Source organism: Heteronotia binoei, chromosome 2 (genome assembly GCF_032191835.1).
Source record: "Heteronotia binoei isolate CCM8104 ecotype False Entrance Well chromosome 2, APGP_CSIRO_Hbin_v1, whole genome shotgun sequence".
Lineage (NCBI taxonomy): Eukaryota > Metazoa > Chordata > Lepidosauria > Squamata > Gekkonidae > Heteronotia > Heteronotia binoei.
In genome coordinates, this window is record NC_083224.1 from 169,849,408 (window position 1) to 169,869,644 (window position 20,237).

The 20,237-nt window shown below is 43.0% G+C and overlaps 1 protein-coding gene across 1 annotated transcript in view; it reads right to left on the minus strand.

The window, feature by feature from the left end:
- Positions 1–649: 649 nt before the first annotated feature.
- Positions 650–20,237, minus strand: part of LOC132567373 (adenylate cyclase type 10-like) — a 94,534-nt gene continuing 74,946 nt past the window's right edge. The window contains exons 27-34 of the mRNA XM_060233047.1: positions 16,950–17,109; positions 14,592–14,796; positions 14,414–14,510; positions 11,504–11,619; positions 9,655–9,772; positions 6,382–6,577; positions 3,722–3,904; positions 650–946 (exon numbers count right to left, since the gene is read on the minus strand). Of these exons, the coding sequence (XP_060089030.1) occupies positions 752–946; positions 3,722–3,904; positions 6,382–6,577; positions 9,655–9,772; positions 11,504–11,619; positions 14,414–14,510; positions 14,592–14,796; positions 16,950–17,109 (1,270 nt within the window). The 3' untranslated portion in view covers positions 650–751. The remainder of the gene's footprint in view (positions 947–3,721; positions 3,905–6,381; positions 6,578–9,654; positions 9,773–11,503; positions 11,620–14,413; positions 14,511–14,591; positions 14,797–16,949; positions 17,110–20,237) is intronic.

A 20,237-nucleotide genomic window follows, 5' to 3' on the forward strand; every position in this document is an offset into this window, starting at 1 on the left:
CTGATTACCCGTCCCTACAAATAAACTTTTAGCATCAGAGACCTTCTTCCATAACAGGCACTGTTCTCATATAGAGAGAGTGGTGTTTGTTGTAGTGTAGTGCAGAGAAACTAATCTCAGCTGTGGGACTTTGAGTCAACCACAAGTTCTCAGCAGAGCTGTTCTCTCAAGAGCAATTAGCAAAATAACTCTCTCAGCCCCACCTACATCACAGGGTGTCTGTTCCGGGGAGAGGAAGGGAAAGGAGATTGTAAACTACTCTGAGACTCCAAGTGAAGGGCAGGATATAAATCCAATCTCCTCCTCCTTCTTGATGGAGTGAGAGGCATTAAGTACTTTTTATGGCTGGTATAATACAGGTTTTTGCTTATAATAAGGAGATATGGCAAGAACCTTGAGGTAATCTCTCATAGTCAATCATATCCAGGGAAGGGGGTCAGGTCTCAGCCCCTCATTAAATCACCATTTAGGATGTGTGGGCAAGGAACAGTGAAATGCAGCAGAAACACTGTTCAGAACTTTGAGCAAGGGTGGAATGTCCAGGCATGCTTTCAAGCAGCCCAGAAGGTAAAGTAACACACATTAACAAGGGAGGAGGATAGTTAACTGGTGAGCAGATTAGCTGATACTCAATAAGCACATTTTAATGCAAGCTTTGTTATCTGGTGTGTTTATTTGCAAGCTGGAGGGCAACTGCTTGTAGATATGAAGGGCTCCTGGGGACATCCTTGGCCTGACAAATACTTCAGAGCTATGAAATATGTTCATCACTACTTGTTTCTGGGAATGGATTGTTAATGTCCAACTCTGGCATCTTCAGCAGGTACCTGCTTTTCTCCAATTCTTTAAGATCGTCGTTTGACATTCCTGCGTTCCACAGTGGAAAATCTGGAGCCATGTTTAACCACTCATCTTCCATGGCCGTTTTTCCAGTGAACCACCATTCCTAGGAGAAATGAGTCAATGGGCAATTGCTCAGAATATGGTTAAGGAACCAAATCTGAACATTTTTACAGCAGGGGAGCAAGGGTCTTCATCTATCTTTGTGCCCTCTACTATTGCTACTTATTAGTTATTTACTTAACTTCATTTATAATCTGTTTTTCTTGCTGAGAAAGGCGGATTACCTAGTAAAAAACAATGTAATGGGAACAGCATGATACAACAAAGCATGCCATAAAAATTGGGATTACAAAAGTAGTGAATGCACTAGAAAAACTATATAATTAGGACAGGACTACAAAACTGAGGAATAATGCTACAAAACTTGTATAATATAAAGAGCAATGCAAATAAAACTGCCTAAAATATCACAGACAGTAACTTTAAAGTCATCTTCACGTGAACAGCTGAAAATAACTTTGTGTTGCTCTGAAGCAACAGAACAAAGTTTGAGCCCAGTGGCACCTTTAAGAACAACACGTTTAATTCTGGGTGTTTACTTTTATAGAGTATACTTTTATACTTTTAAGAGCCCCGTGTCACAGAATGGTAAAGCTACAGTACTGCAGTCGGAGTCCTCTCACAGCCTCAGTTCAATCCCAGCGGAAGCTGGTTCAGGTAGCCGGCTCCAGGTTGACTCAGCCTTCCATCCTTCCGAGGTCGGTAGAATGAGTACCCAGTTTGCTGGGGGGGAAGTGTAGATGACTGAGGAAGGCAATGGCAAACCACCCTGTAAAAAGTCTGTCGTGAAAATGTTGTGAAAGCAACAAATACTTCAGCTCTAGAGAAAAAGGCCCAGCAACAACTATACTATTTAAGACTTTTAAGATCACAAAAACTGTCAGGGAGTCTGCTGGTTGCCTTTTATCGTAGTTCCATTGAGAGCATTATATCTTATTGCCTCTGCGTGTGGTTTGGGAGCTGCACGGAAGCAGAGAGAAGGGTGCTCCAAAGAGTGATGGTAAGAGCACAGAAGATTTGTGGATGCTCTCTCCCCTCATTGGTGGATCTGTATAATATGGGATGTAAAAGGAAGATACAAATGATCTTAAAGGACCCTTCACATCTGGGCCACTTGCTATTTGAGATCTTACCATCGGGCAGACGATATAGAGTGTTGAAGGCTAAGACAAATAGATTTAAGGGCAGCTTCTATCCAAGTGCTGTGGTTAGGCTAAATGCAGGGCTATGAATGGTTATTTGTTTTAGATGTAGGCTAAATGTAGGGTTATGAATGGTTATTTGTTTTAGATGTATTTAAATGGTTTATGTATATGTTTTTTCTTTAGTGTTGATGTGTTGGTATGTTTGTGGAAGAGCACCTCATTTCGTTGCTCTCATTTTCCTTTTTGAGAACAATGACAATCTATCTATCTATCTATCTATCTATCTATCTATCTATCTATCTATCTATCTATCTATCTATCTATCTATCTATCTATCTATCTATCTATCTATCTATCATCCCAGAGTCGAAAACGACTGGTGCTTGCACAGGGGACTACCTTTACCTGTATATATTTTTATGAAGAATGAAGGAGCATCTGAAGAAGTGCATGCATGCAAAAGCTTATACCCAGATTTAAACTTGTTGGTCTTAAGGTGCCACTGGACTCAAACTTGGTTTTAAAGTTGTCATTTAAAGTGTGTTAGTTCAGTTCAGTTCAGTGTGTTAAGGACTGCATTATTGAATGCTAATGCAGTTTAAAAAAAAAAAAGCGCATGCACCTCTGTATTTCCTGGGAAGATTCATGCCAAATGGAAGAGTGGCGCATATATTGCTTTTTAAAGAAGTATGTTATTAGTTCCAAATGTTATATCCAACCTTGACCTTTCTGGGGAGGGTAGGTAATAACAGAATTTAAAAATAATGTAAACCAGTCAAGCCTCTCCAGTTGTTTGCTGGATGTTTAACTAGTTGACCAGCTGTTCCATGTTATGTTGTATCGAGTCTATAAACAGAGATGGAATATGTGAGCAGGGCATTATTTGTTTTTTTTAAAACTCTCAGTGTGCATTTACAAGCTAATTTAATACCTTTCAGCTGGTAGGCATTGCACCAAGTCTAAAACCATACGCCCATGCTCACACTTTTCCTGTAAATACTGTGAGGCTCTTTCATCGGGCCAGTTGGGGTTACCATCCCACAAGCAAGAAAAAGAGGAAATGCAATTTTTAGAGGCTTCTGAAATCATGAAGCTGCCTTACTTTGAATTATTAATCCATCAAGGTCTACTCAGGCAGTGGCTCTCCAGGGTCTTAGATTATGGTTTTTCATATCACCTGATAATTTTCAATTGGAGATGCCAGGGAGTGCATAATCTCTCTCTGAGCCACAGCCTGACCACTTCTCTGAATAGACAGAGTAATCATTGATGGATATTATTTTATGTGGGGAGGAAAAATAATTTGAAATTGATGGAAAGTGTAGAACTCCTATATCATTTGCTACCAGATTTTCTATCCAGCTTTATACTTCTCATGTACAAACTTTTGGTGATTTTCAATTTGAATTGTGACTAGTTAAATGTCACAAGTCTACAGGTCTACATTTGCTAGGACTGCTGGCCCTTTAGACTCACAACCACAAATTTTAAAGACATCCCAGAGAAGTTCCAATACTCTGGGCCAAGTGGATGCCAACTCTAACTAAAAGTTATGTTTAAATTCAGCTTTCAGCTTGCTAAGTACACAGCGTGGTATTCTATAGCATCACAGCCCTCACATTCTGGGGTTCAAAAGTTTTTTGCAGATTGATTATAAGTTCTTCAGACCTTACCTGGCTAATTGTCAGCCATGTTCTCTCCAGATAGTTTTCATAACAGTCCTGGATTGCCATGTCAAGAGAAATTTGGCTCTGTTCATCATCTCCAAGCATCAATTGGACATAGGCCTCAAGATGGTAAACCCTAGGGTAGTAGACTGGGCTTGTAGAGCACTGTATCATTGCCTGCTCCAAATTCTAATGGGAGATCAAAGGAGACTGGTGTCAGGCAGTTACAAATGTGACCAAGGACATGTTGGAAGTTAAGGATGGCATACTGTTTCTTTGCACCAAGCACAGCAGGACTGTAGAGGGGACACTAGAAATAGCAAGATGGATTGGTCAGTTCCTTTTGACTACATTCCTCTTCTCTGTTCTGCTGCCATCCACTCATTATTTAGATTGCTATCCTGAAGGACTTCCTTCCAGCTGCCTTTCCTCTTGTGCCCTTGTCTCTCCAGCTTCCAAGAGGGTAACATGCATTCTCCATGCTCTTAGGGTGTTTTTACACTGACAGTTTGTGACTCTCTATCACCGCATTGGAAACTCACCTTTTACATTACCTAACGTTCTCACAACTGTTTTGCATCGTTGCTGCCCGAAGCATCTACATTTGTTTCTGTGAGATGGGTTCTGGCGCTGCTGTTACAATGTTTTTCTCGAAACTAGTTTTGATCTGGTAATTTCTCTACAGGCATTTCAAACTTGTATTGTAGAAGTTTTCTTGCATTGTAAAAGACTCCTCCAAAAGCCACCACAAGGTGCAGTAATTTGCATGTTCCTGGTGTATTCCCTGTTCTTCCCTTTCTGTGTGATCAGGAATGTCTTGCAAGTCCAGACTGGGAAACTTAATTTGCAGACACATATAAGGCTAGTGTGGAACTGGAACTGCCTTATGCAGGGAAAAGGGACTTAAGCCTCTCCCCAGCCCTGGAAACATCCCCAGGACACTATTTGCCCCTCTATACTTCCACATTTCCCCAATGAGGCAAAATAGCACCCTAGGATGTTTCAGAGTGGGAAAAATTAATTATTTGGGCTAGGTCCCATAACAACAACAACAACTATGACCTTTTTTGTAGCAGGAACTCCTTTGCATATTAGTCCTCACCCCTCTGATGTAGCTAGTCCTCCGAAAGCTTACATGGCTCTTATTATAGAGCCTAGTGTGAGCTCTGAGAGCAGGCGTATCAGACTCATTTGTTAGGAGGGCCGGATCTGACTGAAATGAGACCTTGCTGGGCCAGTCCATGTTGGACCAGGCCATTTGAGAACCTGTTTAAGGTTAGGTAGCAGATATAAACTTTACAAAGGAAACAGACAAACACAATTAAATTTTTTTTAAAAAAAACCCTTAAAATAAAATATGCTTAAAACTTTAGTCTTAAAGGTACTTTCTTTGTATTTCTCCCATGGGATCCAGGGGTGGGCAAAGAAAGCTCTGGCTCTTTCCTTCTTTCCCCAGAGGACCAGGAGGGGGAGAAGCCTCATCCAATAGAAAGAAGAGAGGCTTGGCTCAGTAGCCCTGCTGTGCAATTGAGAGAGCCTGGCAAAGCAAGCTTTCCCTCCCCACCCATCTTCCCCTCAGTCAATGGAGAAAATAGAGGTTTTGCTCTGTAGCTCCTGTGTGATTGAGCAAGCCCCACAAAACAAGCTATTATGCAGAAGGAAGCAAGAGAGGAGAAGAAAGCAGATGACATCGAGTTACTTGGGGGGCCTAATAGGAGCCCTCTGAAGGCCTTATTCAGCCTTCAGGCCACGTTTGACACTCCTGTCTTAGAGGATTGGCTACATCAGTGGTGTGTGGCCTAATATGTAAATGAGTTCCTGTTACAAAAGAAGCTCTGATAATAACAATAACAGCAATAACAATAAATGTTGTTGTTTCAGTGTAATGAATTGCCCCATTCCACTGCTGAAAAGGGGGACAAAATGGCAGCAAAGAAAGCAAGAACTTCTGAGAATCCCTATCACAACAGAAATGGTGGGAACAGAACCAGTGTTCCCTCTGAGCTGAGTTAATGTGAGCTAGCTTGCAGTTTTTTTAGCCTCAGGCTCAAACATTTTAGTCTTAGCTCAGGAAGGATGGCCCCAGAGCAAGCTAATTTGTGCAGTAGCTGACAACTTTAATGCCGGTAGCTCACAAAGTAGAATTTTTGCTCCCAAGACTCCACAGCTTAGAGAGAAAATTGAACAGCACTGGCAGCAGCCTCAGTTTATGACAAGCAAATTATCATAGCAAGAACAAGGAACAGCTCTGTGACCACCCCCCCCTTCCTGCCTGAGAATCACGACATTCTCTTGAGCTTCACTTCTTCAAAGTTATGAGCTCTTGGCCTCTGAGAGCCAAATTTGGTATAGTGGTTAAGTGTGCGGACTCTAATCTGGAAGAACCGGGTTTGATTCCCCACTCCTCCACTTGCACCTGCTGAAATGGCCTTGGGTCAGCCATAGCTCTCACAGGAGTTATCCTTGAAAGGGCAGCTACTGTAAGAGCTCTCTCAGCCCCACCCACCGCACAGGGTGTTTGTTGTGGGGTGGGGAAGGTAAAGGAGATTGTCAGCCGCTCTGAGACTCTGATTCAGAGAGAAGGGCAGGGTATAAATCTGCTATCTTCTTCTTCTTCATCTCCTCTGCAAGGACAAACATGCTCCACGCCTTCCCACAGCCCTCACCTTTGACATCCTGTTGCGCAGCTCACGAACTCTGTCAGGCCTCTCTCCGATACAGTTTTGTAACAACAGAGCCTCACACTCCACATACTTGCAGAAGCCGTAATTAGCAGATAGCGAGTTGCTCATTCTTCTCACCAGTCTTCTTGCCTGTTCAAACGGCTCTTTGAATTCATCCCAGAAATTAAGTCTGGCAAACCTTTATTTCCAAGACAGATCCACATGCATTATGTTTTAGGCAGCAGGAGACTGGGCCCTTTCCTTTCATAATATGTAGTGTGGATTTCAAATATTTTAGTCCTAAAACAAGATATTGGTCTGCCTGCAAGTTCCAACAACCACCCTCCCATGGGCAAGAGCATGAAAGCACAGTTTCACATACTCCCGGTATGTGCCTTCCAATCCTGATGACAGAGAGCCAAGCTTGACATTATGGTGACCACAGGTCTGACCTATAGACACCAACACCATTTTAGAGAAGAATTTGGCTGTTTAAAAATACCATGATGGCTTGATCAGGCTCACCATGCAGGAGGACCATGCAACCTCATGTGTCTTTTAAATTTTGTTTTGGCACTTGAAAAAGCACATGGGGTGACAAGATCACCAGGTCCCACCTAAAATTGCCAATCCTCAGTTGGAGACAGGGAATCCCCTGGTTTGGAGACCTCCCCCCGCTTCAGGGTTATCGGAAAGAAAGGGGGGGGGGGTTGAATGTCTGCTAGGCACTCCATTATCATATGGAGACTGTTCCTCATAGGGTATAGTGGAAAATCAATCTGTGGGTATCTGGGGCTCTGGGGGGGGGGTGCTGTTTTTTAGTAGAGGCACCAAATTTCAGCATAGTGTCTGGTGCTGCTCCTCAAACCCCCTTCCTCCAGATTCTGAGCCCCAAAAGAAGGTGCCCCAATCCTCCATTATTTCCAGTGAAGGGAAGGCATTTAAAAGGAGCCCGGTCCCTTTAAATGTGATAGCTAGAACTCCCTTCAGAGTTCAGTCCTGCTTGTCACAACCTTGCTCCTGGCTCCACCCCCAAAGTTTCTTGGCTCCACCCTCAAAGTCCCCAGGTAATTCTTGAATTGGACTTGGCAGCCCTACATCTATACTCTGCATTCTCCCATTAGAATTAAGATTGAGCCCAGAAATATATATGTAACCAGTGAAGTAGTTTTAAAGCAGTTGTGACACAATCACACTTGTGCTGTTCTCTAATTTAATTTTATAGAAATGTACCACTTTCATCCTTTCATATTTATGCCTTCTAACGAACTCTGAACTCCCTTCAGAGTTCAATCCTGCTTGTCACAACCTTGCTCCTGGCTCCACCTCCAAAGTTTTCTGGCTCAGTAGCTCTACCCCCAAAGTTTCTTGGCTCGCAGCTCCACCCCCAAATTTTCTTGGCTCCACCCCCAGAGTCCTGAGACGTTTCCTGAGTTGGACCTGGCAACCCTAGTCCCACCACACCACCACCATTGCATTTTTAAATGGCCAAATTATTTTCTCAAATGACACCGGCAAACATGCGAGACCATCACAACATTTAGTTTGACTATGGCTGCCGTAATAATTGGTTTGACCCTAATTCAATTTTTCAAAAATTGGAACATGCTGATGAATTTGGATGCATTTCATTCCAGATTTGTTGAGATTTTACTTTTGATGAATGATAGATTCCCTCTCCCCTCACCTCAGAAACTTGTTAGTGATGGGAAAGGAGAGATTGAGCATCACTTGATTGGCTGGGGCTGTGGGGTAGGATTTAGAGCAGTACTGGATATATGTTCCAAACTGAGTTAGTGTGAGCTAGCTCATTGCTTTTTAGCCTCCAGCTCACACATTTTTGTGTTAGCTCAGGAAAAAGAGCCCCAGAGCAAACTAATTTTGGCAGTAGTTCACAACTTAATGCCAATAGTTCACGAAGCAGAATTTTTGTTCACAAGATTCTACAGCTTAGAAGGAGTATTGGATATATCCATCCTACAAGAAGCCTGACCCCTGACTCTGTTTTCTTACCCTTCAGCAGAAATCGCATGCCTGGCTTCTCTGCCACCTGTCCAACACAAATTTTAATGAAACTCAAGGTTCTTGGAATGTACAAGTATACAGGCTAAGAGACAGTGAGAATCATGGAGAGGGTAGGCTAAACAATTTGGAAACTCTCTCCTCATCCTCTAATCTCCCACTACATTGTCACCCGTGCTTATTTCCCCTTCTCCTCTCTTTTCTGTTACCAGCTTGTTTATTTAGATACTTATACCTCACTGTGCTCCTGAGCGGGACACAAAGTAGCTTACAACATCATTCTCCCCTAATAACAACCACCTTAGGTTAGGTTGGGTTGAAAGGGAATAACTGGTTCAAGATCATCTAGCATCTTGATGTAGCAGGGATTCAAACCTTGGTCTTTCAGGATTCTAGGCTGACAGGTTAACAACTATGCTGGATCCTTTAACTGCTCTCATGTCCTGTGCCTCCTGAAGCATTTACAGTTCTCATCAGGTAGCTGGGGGACAGGGATGTCTCCTTTCCTCCCTCTTTTGGAAAACATAATTTATTCTTCTGTACAACTGGAGAATCCCCACGTGCAGGGGGTGTTTTTTGAGCAGGAATGCACAGGTACGCAGTTCTGGCTGGCTTGACGTCAGGGGCGCAGCCTAATATGCAAATGGGTTCCTGCTGGATTTTTTCTACAAATGGGCCTAATGGGTTGTAGGGCACAGCTCCAGTGAGCCTTGGCTCAAATTAAGTCCTTGAGAGCCAGCCATGGCATAGTGGTTAAGAGTAGCAGGCTGTAATCTCGAGAACTGGGTTTGACACCCCACTCCTCCACATGCAGGCAGCTGGGCAACCTTGGGTCAGTCACAGTTCACGCGGAGCTCTCTCAGCCCCACCTACCTCACAGGGTGTCTGTTGTAGGGAGGGGGAGGGAAGGAGATTGTAAGCCACTCTGAGACTGCTTTGGGTAGTGAAGAGAGGGATATAAAACCTTCTTCTTTAAATCATGCCAGAAAAGATGAGATAATCCAAATTACCCTTGTCATTTCTACTGTTCAGCACAACATGGCGGCCCCTGTTCACTACCATTTTAACAGCATGCTCTTATTCTGGCCACACAAGCTTTCTGCCTATACAGAGCCTCAGTTCAGAACACTCTACAGCTAGATTTTATGAGTGAAAATATCCCCCTCTTTTGAGTCCACAAGCCACCTACAACTACAGCATTGGGCTGGCTTTTTGGACTGAGAAGGGAAAACCCAGGGTGCTATGAAAGATTACCATATGGCCATAGAAGTGTACAAGCTGAGCATGATGCTGTTTTGAGACACAAGGATGCAGTTTGTTCCACTGGTAATAACGAAGTCTTGACAATATTGAAATGGCTTATATGAAAAACCTGCGAAAGAAAACAAGCGTCAGTCCAAAACTGAAGTAACAAAAGGCCCAGAAGGTATAGGAAAAAGTTCAGTAAAAGGGTTGGCTGATAATCCGTTGGAGAAGAAGTGAGTGGAACTCAATGTAAGCTGTCCATTGATCAGTTTGATCCACACTGAAACGCTGGACTTAGCTTGATGTAGTGGTTAAGAGTAGAGGACTCTAATCTGGAGAAATGGCCTTAATTCCCCTGTCCTCCACATGAAACTAGCTGGGTGACCTTAGTCCAGTCACAGATCTCTCAGAGCTTTGCTCTCAAGAGAAGTTCTCTCAGAACTCTCTCAGCCCCACCCAGTTCACAGGGTGTCTGTTGTGGGGAAAGGAAGGGAATGCAATTGCAATTCGCTCTGAGACTCCTTTGGGTAGTGAAGAGCAGGGTATAAAACCGACTCTTCTTTTTCTTATATAATTGTATACTGGGTTCGTTACAAGGTGCTGGTTATCACCTTTAAAGCCCTATATGGCCGAGGACCTGCCAACCTTAGGGACTGCCTCTCCCTATATGTTCCCCAGAGAGCACTGAGTTCCAGCTCACAAAATCTTCTGGAAATCCCGGGGCGTAAGGAGGCCAAATTAAAAACAACCAGGGAACAGGCCTTCTCTATAAAGGCACCCCAATGGTGGAATCAGCTACCGGAAGAGGTGCGGGCCCTACGGGATTTTAATCAGTTCCGTAGGGCTTGCAAAACCGCCCTCTTCCAACTAGCCTTTTAAGATGAAACCAGAATTAATATCAAGCCATTTTGTACAAACAGAGATTGTATTGTTTTTAGATTAATTTTAATGTTAACTTATAGTATTTATTTATGTCACCTGTTTATTGATTGTATTTCTTTGTTTTATTGCTATATCATGATATTTATATCATGCTTTGTAAGCCGCCCTGAACCGCCTTGGCGGGGAGGGCGGGGTATAAATAAAAACTTATTATATCCACCTTCCCCCTCACATTCATGGACCTGACATGTTACAACAGGTAATCATGAAGAAGTGTTCAATGAATGAAGAAAATAATTACCGTTTTCGCACACAGCTCACCTCGCAGCCACAATCCTGTTCCCTCTGGTCGGATTTCCCACCATCTGCGCCAAAGTTACAGGAAGTGCTGCAGCTTTTGCATAGCAAAAGTAAGCTGCTAAAACCCAGTTTATGTTTGCTACGCAAAAGCCGCGGCACTTCCTGTAACTCCAGCGCAGATGGTGGGAAATCCGACAGACACTGCGGAGGGAACAGGATTGTGACTGCGAGGTAAGCTGTGTGCGAAAACGGTCAATATTCACAAACCCATTTGAGATGGAACAATAATGCCACGCTTGTATACATCTGTCAGGACTGTGCTGTAATAGCAACTCAAGCACCTAACATTTCTACAGTTCTTGGAGAAACTAGGATAGCATGTAGAAAAGAAAATGGCTAAGCAAAATGCTATCTACATACTCAGAAATTAATGGAATGGGTCCATGGTATCAAAGGCTAGCGTGGAAATGTCTTGGGCCATAAGAGACAGAGGAAGTCTACTATTTACTTTTCTCCAACTTGAAAACCATGCCCTTGAGTTCAAGCGTCAACACTCTCCCTTACATCAATTCCTTCCATGGCTACTCTCTGATGGCCACATCTTCCAGTTTAAATATTTATTTGTTGCCTCCAACACGTGTAGTCAGGCATGCTGTGACAAGCGCTCAGGACTTACTAGCATAAAGCATGAGATCCATGCAGCCAGAAATGAAGCAGGCCTTCCCAATGATATCGTCATCTCGAAACGAGAGCCTCTCCAACCAACTCAGTACCTTGACAGCTTCAGCAAAACTAGGGTGGAGCAAAGAAAGAGTCTCTTTGTGCCATTACAGTAGGTCAGATCCTAGAAGTGCTAGTTATATTTGTTGAGATGCATTCTAACCAGGCCTTAGATTCAGTGGGAGCTCACAGGAGCAAAGCTCCTGAACCTGTCTGAGAGTTCCACCTCCTCCCTCCCACCTTGTCCATTGAATAATAGGTGCAGCTACATAATCCCTGGATGAGCTCCACCACCTATTGTTTCTACAAAATGACCTATGCATCATCTCAACTATGCATCATCTCAACTGATTCTAACTATGCATCATCTCAACTATGGAAGCCCCACAACTTCTTTATATTTACATGGTGTCTAGCTTTGCCGTTCTTTGATTACAGAACTCAAGGTGGCCTATGTAGGGTTTCCAGAAGGTCTGCCATACAGGAAATGTTCATAAACTGCATCTTAAGCAGCATAGGTGGAGTTGCCCTAAAGGAAAACAACTTCCCTTTCTTAACATAAGAACATAAGAGAAGCCATGTTGGATCAGGCCAATGGCCCATCCAGTCCAACACTCTGGGCGTTTTCGCACTCACCTTCAAGTGGTGCGACCACCCTCCTCACGCCGGCGGATCTGCAGGGATTTCGCACCAGAAGCGCCGGCGCACCCAAAAGAGCCGGCGACTTCCGTCGCGAAACCAGCTCAAACGTTTTCCTGCTTCTTGGCGGTTTCCGTTTGAGCTGGTTTCGCGACGTAAGTCGCCGGCTCTTTTGGGTGCGCCGGCGCTTCTGGTGCGAAATCCCTGCAGATCCGCCGGCGTGAGGAGGGTGGTCGCACCACTTGAAGGTCAGTGCAAAAACGCCCTCTGTGTCACACAGTGGCAAAAAAAAAAAATTATACACACACACACACACACTGTGGCTAATAGCCACTGATGGACCTCTTCTCCATATTTTTATCCAATCCCCCTGGTGGACCCAAAAGCATAGCTGTGTGTATGGTATGGGGTACCACAAATTGGGAGTCAGCAGCAGGAAGAGGGGTATCAGCAAAGACCAGTTTTCCTCTTCCAAAAATGTTAAAGCTACTGTGTCATAGGAGCGGCTGCTGCTGCACCAATAGAACAACACCATAGATTTAACTCTTTTAGTTCTACTTTAAGCATATTCACTGAATTCAGTCCCTTAGAAAAGTGCAGGGGGGGGTTTGAGCAGGAACACACAGGAATGCAGTTCCAGCTGGCTTTGTGTCAGGGGGTGTAGCCTAACATGCAAATGAGATCCTGCTGGGCTTGATCCTGTGAAACAATGGTGACATCAGGGGGTGTGGCCTAATAATGAAAATGAGTTCCTGTTGGGCTTCTTCTACAAAAAAGCCCTGGGTAATAACACGTAAGATGGCACTGTTAGTTTCAGCAAGGTTCCTGGATCAGGTGTCTCCTTGAGCGATGCCAGGACTCAAGGATTATCACAGCAGAGACCTTCACATAGACAGGAATTTTGTTTATCGTATCAGTCCAAATATCACAGAATCAGAATCATAAAGTTGGAAGGGACCTCCAGGGTCATCTAGACTACCTTCCTGCACAATGCAGGAAATTCACAAATACCGCCCCACTCCCTGAATTCACAGGATCCGCATTGCTGTCAGATTGCCATCCAGCTTCTGTTTAAAAACCTCCAAAGAAGGAGAGCCCACCACCTCCCAAGAAAGCCTGTTCCACTGAGGAACTGCTCTGTCAGAAAGTTCTTCCTTATGTTGAGCCAGAAATTCTTTTGATTTCATTTCAACCTATTGGTTCTGGTCCTACCTTGTGAGGCCACAGAAAACAATTCTGCATCATCTTCTATATAACAGCCCTTCAAGTACTTGAAGATGGTAATCATATCACCTCTGAGCCATCTCCTCTCCAGGCTAAACATGCCCAACTCCTTTAACCTTTCTTCATAACACTTGGTCTCCACACTACTCACCATCTTTGTTGCCCTCCTCTGGACTCATTCCAGCTTGTAAATATCCTTCTTAAAACGTGGTGCCCAAACTGAACACAATACTCCAGATAAGGTCTTACCAGAGCAGAGTAAAGCAATACCATCACTTCACGAGATCTGGACACTATACTTCTGTTAATACAGCCCAATATTGCATTTGCCTTTTTAGCCACTGCATCATAATGTTGACTCATGTTCAGTGTATGGTCCACTAAGACTAAGTTTCTGCCTAAGTGGTTGGTAACAATAACACAAAACCTATGCTGGCCAATACATTTGTTCATATTAGAATTGTCTTTTTTGCTATTTTCTCTTTCAGTTGAAGCACAGTCTGCCATTCACAGAAGCAGAAGGAAATGCTCAGGAAATTTATGCCTCATGCATCAAAGAGATCAGGGAATTGAATATATGGGAGGGTTACATTTTTGCTCCTGAAAACACAGGGGGTACCCTACTAGCTAAATCCAATGTGCCATACAGCTATTACATTTTCCATATGAAGTGCAGATTGACTGTTAGTGGTAAAGGAAGCCAAAGCAGTATGCTGAACTTGAATCCTACATAAAACCAGGGTTTTTTTGAGCAGGAACACACAGGAATGCAGTTCCAGGTGGCTTGGCATCAGGGGGTGTGGCCTAATATGCAAATGAGTTCCTGCTGGGCTTTTTCTACAGAGAAGGCCCTGCATAAAACATTCTGCAGAACCTTCTTTAATCCATTACAAACATACCAGGCTTTCAAGGTAGAAAAGATGATGGGAAAAGGGTACCTTGAAGGTAGAAAGTTTGGGAACCACTACATACAGTCAAATATACGAAGATATAAGCAAAATACCTGGCTCTGAGGAAAAGAGCATTGAAAAGGTCAAAGAGAACACTACAGTTGAGTTTAGATTTATGTATCCGGTCACAAAGTTCATGTGCTCGAAAGCCTGAAAAGAAAGCAAACATGTGAAAGGGCCTCTCTCCTCATTACACAGTCACTATTGTTGGATGCTGTCTGGATAACTCACCCAGCCTGGAAGCCAAAAGCAGGTTCCCTAAGCAAAGCTTCATGTAGGCCAATGATGCCGCCACCTTAGCTATTATAAACAGTTCTCCTCCAACAATTCGAAGGTATGAACTACGCTTGATGGCCATTTCCTCATATTTCATCCATTCTTGCTGACAGCCAATCAGCTGACAGCAGAGTGAGAATTCCATGTAGGAGGAGATTATCTGTGAAATGAGAAAAACAGGGGCATTTGTTGTTTATTTAGAAATCTCCATCAGGATCGAGAATCTTTATGTAATTAGCAAAATTGTAGCAAACTTAAAATTTCTTACAAACCCAACCCAAACTACAAATTTTGAAACTATCTGGTTTCCAATACTCGATTATTTAACTTCTTGCGGTGAAGTTCCAAATATTATCAGCAAATGGTATATTTATTAAACATAATACTTAAAATATGTACTTAAATAATAACTGAATATAACCAGTGTTCCCTCTAAGCTGAGTTAGCATGAGCTAGCTCACAGATTTTTAGCCTCCAGCTCACAAATTTTTGTCTTAGCTCACGAAGGATGACCCCAGAGCACAATAATCTATGCAGTAGCTCACAACTTTAACGCCAGTAGCTCACAACTTTAATGTCAGTAGATTACAAAGTAGAATTTTTGCTCACAAGACTCTGCAGCTTAGTGGGAACGTTGAATATAACTATCTTTTTGAATTGAATTGAACTACTACACACAACTTTTTGTTATTTTTGTTTAGATTATTTTCATCTTAGTTTTTGTTTGTTAAAATATGACGTTATATGTTCTTTAAATATTAATAAAAATATTTTGTTAAAAAAGAAATCTCCATCAGGGAGCACTTCACCTGAACTTAAAAAGAGGTGCCATAATAAACCAGAAGCCACAGCGCTTATAAGACAATGAGTGTAAAAGTAATATTTATGCTTAAAAAAAAATTGCATAATCGGGATTTATGCAGAAGTATATATTCTGTAATTTTTGGACAGGGGCAGAAGTGTTCATTTTGTTTTATTATTTTATTCATTTAAAAAATTCTATGCAACCTCTCCAGAGCACCCGCTCGGGCCAGCTTATAATGTAAAAACATAATAAAAAAATATAAAATATCGTAGAATTCACTAATAATGAACACACTACTTGAAACTCAGCCATTAAAAACCTAACCTGAGAATTAAATATTTAATACTATAATAATATTAAAACAGTTCACTGGCTAGAAGCAGACTCATTAAAATGGTCATCTCATTAATTAAGAATTCGTCTTCAGAACATTAATTCATTTGAAGTACATATGATTGTATCTTTACAGTAATCCTGTATACATTATCCCTTGGTACAGTGAATACACATGCAGGGTGTGGCCATGAATATGCTGGCATTTCCCCCTTCCTTCCACGCAATGACTTGGTTATAAGCATGAGACTTATGCACAGCGGAAGTGTCTACACATCACATACGCTTCCCTCCCCATGATCAGGAATGTTCGGAAAGGAGCATTCTCATGCTAGTTCCTATTTTCTGAAACTTCAATCAGCACACAGAGGTGTCATGTGTAGAAGGTGCATCATTATTGTAGAAAGGTTAAAAGGCTTGGGGCTCTTTAGCTTGGAGAAACGTCGACTGAGGGGTGACAAGACAGAGGTTTACAAGATTATGCATGGGATAGAGAGGGTAGAGAAAGAAGTACTTTTCTCCTTTTCTCACAATACAAGAACTCATGGACACTCAATGAAACTGCTGAGCCATCAAGTTAGAATGGATAAAAAGAAGTACTTCACCTAAAGAGTGATTAACACATGGAATTCACTGCCACAGGAGGTCGTGGCAGCTACAAGCATAGACAGCTTCAAGAAGGGAATGGATAAATATATGGAGCAGAGGTCCATCAGTGGCTATTAGCCACAGTTTATCACTGGAACTCTCTGTCTGGGGCAGTGATACTCTGCATGCTTGGTGCTTGGTGGGGAGGGGCAACAGTGGGAGGGCTTCTAGTGTCCTGGCCCCACTGATGGACCTCCTGATGGCACCTTTTTTTGGGGGGGTTGCCACTGTGTGACACACAGTGTTGGACTGGATGGGCCATTGGCCTGATCCAACATGGCTTCTCTTATGTTCTTATAAGAATTCTTACTTCTGCAAAAGCATGCAACCTAAAAATGGAAAACAAATCTACCCCTTTGCCATTCTTTAGCCACCCTGACAGAATATGACTTGGTGGGAAAGAGAGGACTAATCCACATGAAACAGTCTAGAGGTCATACTTTCAGGCCATACCAGGTACGTGCTTTCTGTGTGACAAAGATACAACAAAAGCAAGAAAGGCCCCAAAGCCAGAGTGAAGGGCATACCTGGGCCTTGTCCTGAGACTCCTCTGCACAGTTCACAGTCATGAGAGCTGCCAAGTAGGAGAACTTCTTACTGTTCGCAGCAGGATCCAAGCTAAAGGCCTGCCACAGTACAGAGAGGCAGCGACCCTGCTGGTAAAGAACAGCTAATCTCTTCTCTCTGCTGCAAAAGATAGGAGACAATCACTGATATTTCATAATGGAATTGCCACTCGTGGAGGAATTACATGGAATATGTTGGTGGGCAAAGAGAGAATATAGAAGTATGAACTCAGTTACTGTTTATAACTTCCCCTCGCATATATTAATCACTGAATCATAGGCATCTACTCCTTCTATGCAGACATAAATCTATAATTTTATTTATCTGAAACAAATTTAAGAGTGCTGTATATATGGAGAAAGGGTTTCATCCCCCCCCCATTTTTTTTCCTGAAACGGTACTGGTGAGTTGATATCTGGCTCACTGGGGAATAGGCTTCCCAATCCCCAGGTCCCAGAGGGGGATCCACGGGTTTTACAGGCTTGCCCCCTCCCCCAGCCAGCTGGCCGGTGGGGGAAGCCCCACCCCCACAGCCATCATGCACCACCATGAATGATTCCCATAGGGAATGATGGGGAATTGAGCCGCTGGTATCGGGGGCTCTGGGGGGCTGTTTTTTGAGATAGATGCACCAAATTTTCAGTATAACATCTAGTGCCTCCCCCAAAATACCTCCCAAGTTTCAAAAAGATTGGACCAGGGGGTCCAATTCTATGAGCCCCAAAAGTAGGTGCCCCTATCCTTCATTATTTCCTATGAAAGGAAGGCATTTAAAAAGATGTGCAGTCCCTTTAAATGTGATGGCCAGAACTCCCTTGAAGTTCATTTATGCTTGTCACACCCTTGCTCTTGGCTGCGCCCCAATGTCTCCTGGCTCCATCCCCAAAGTCCGATATTTCTTGAATTGGACTTGGCAACCCTACTGGGGAAAGCCCTGTGGGGTTGTATGATCCTGGGTATGTGAAAGCAGAAGGGAGAAAGCACACCCAATGAGATCATTTTAGAGCTATTGGCACGTTATTGGACCTCTCATGCTTCAGCTTATTGAGGCTGGGGCACAACAGGAAGTGGGGTGTGTGAGAAGGAGGCTCTACTTTCATCTTCCAACTTCGCATTGTCAGAACTTTGTGGAATATGTTAATGTGTGCTTTGCATAGGCTTAGAGAACACATTTAAAGCTGCTTTCTTTCCACCTCTTTCTCCCCCAATCAATTTCATTCCTTCCTTCCTTCTCTCAAACATCTGACATTCATGTCTCGTAGCTCTCAAACATCTTATTCTGTGTGGCTCTTGCGTTAAGCTCTAAGGTTTACAGCAATTACTGGTGAGTAAGGGAAGCCAAGGAAAATGGCCATCAGGTCATAGCTGACTTTTATTGGGTCTGATCTATAAGATGCAACTGAAATACTGTTTTATGATTTTCATCAGAGGTCTTCATCAGAGATGTCTATATTTGATAATGCGATTAGTATAATTAGTATTTTATCCATGCCTATTTTGTTAATATGCTTCAATGATATATCTTACCTGTTTTTGTACTTACAGTTTAAAATAATTTACTAAAGTAATTTATTTATTTATTTCATTAGATTTTTAGGCTGCCCTTCCCTGCAATCAGGGTTCAGGGCAGCTTACAACAATAATAGATACAATAAATAAATTAAGTTAAAAACAGTAAAATACATATATCATCTCAACAAATAAAACAATACATTCCAAAATGGCAGAAAAATTGCAACATCCATAGCCTTCTTTAGGGGGGGGTGTTAGTGGAGGATTGGGGTGGGGGGATATGAGAATGCCAGACTATGTGTTCTCCTGTTGCTGTCCTCTGCCTTACATTTAAGAAATAATACAATGCTGCGGCAAGATCATATATTTAAAGTCTGAAGACTATACAATTATAGTCCTGGCCCGCCTCCGCCCCGGGGAACCTGGATCAGGCTTTGCGGGCTGTTGCAACGTGGCTTAGACTGAGTGGGCTGAAGTTAAATCCAGCGAAGACAGAGGTTCTCCATGTGGGTCGTGGCACTCTGGGGAAGGAAATATCCCTCCCGGCCTTTGACGGGGCGCCGCTGAAGACGGCGCAGCGGGTAAAGAGCCTGGGTGTTTTACTGGAGCCTTCATTATCAATGGAGGCCCAGATAACAGCCACTGCCAAGTCAGCATTCTTCCACCTGAGGCGGGCGAGGCAGTTGGCCCCTTTCCTAGAGCGTCGGGACCTAGCAATGGTGATCCATGCGACGGTCACCTCAAGACTGGACTACTGTAACGCTCTCTACATGGGGCTGCCTCTGTACCGGACCCGGGAGCTGCAGCTAGTGCAGAATGTGGCGGCCAGGCTGTTACTTGGTCTCCCAAGATGGGAGCATATACGGCCAGGGCTGCGCGGACTGCACTGGCTGCCGATCGTATACCGGATCCAGTACAAAGTGCTGGTCATAACCTTTAAAGCCCTATATGGCCAAGGACCGACCTACCTGAGGGACCGTCTCTCCCCATATGAGCCCCAGAGAGTACTGAGGTCAGTGGGAAAAAACAGACTGAATATCCCTGGACCAAAAGAAGTTAAACTTCAAAGCACCCGCACTCGGGCCTTTTCCGCTGCGGCCCCACAATTCTGGAACCAGCTCCCAGAGGAGGTGCGGGCCCTGCAGAACTTAGACCAGTTCCGCAGGGCCTGCAAGACTGTCCTCTTTAAACAGACGTTCACCAATGACTAAATTAATGTTTACCGCCAGATTAATAATGTTTACCGCCAGTATCAGATCTAGGAATGTTTTAATCATTGATTGGTTTTAATGTGAATTTAATATGAATTTATTATTTTATTATTGTGTTGTTCACCTTAAATGTTGTTAGCCGTCCTGAGCCTGCTTCGGCGGGGGAGGGCGGGATACAAATAAAATTTTACATTACATTATCTGTTTTAATCTAATACAGTATTTTAAGTAAACGGGATGTATAGTGTCTGGAAATAGAATTAAACTACCTTTTATTTTATTCCCCTTCCTTTTCTCCCTATTTTTAATGTAGCTGCAATCATAAAAACTGTAATAAGGTTGAGAAAGGAAATATTCTTGAATATGTTTTATATCTGACACGTATATCCCATATATTATACATCATTTATATTTTTGAATGTCCGTCATCTGTAAATATTTAAAAACGTGTTTCTAAATTTCCAATTCCCCTGTTTCTTTTTTTCCCCCTGTACCCCTATTTCTTTATTAAAAAAATGAATGCAT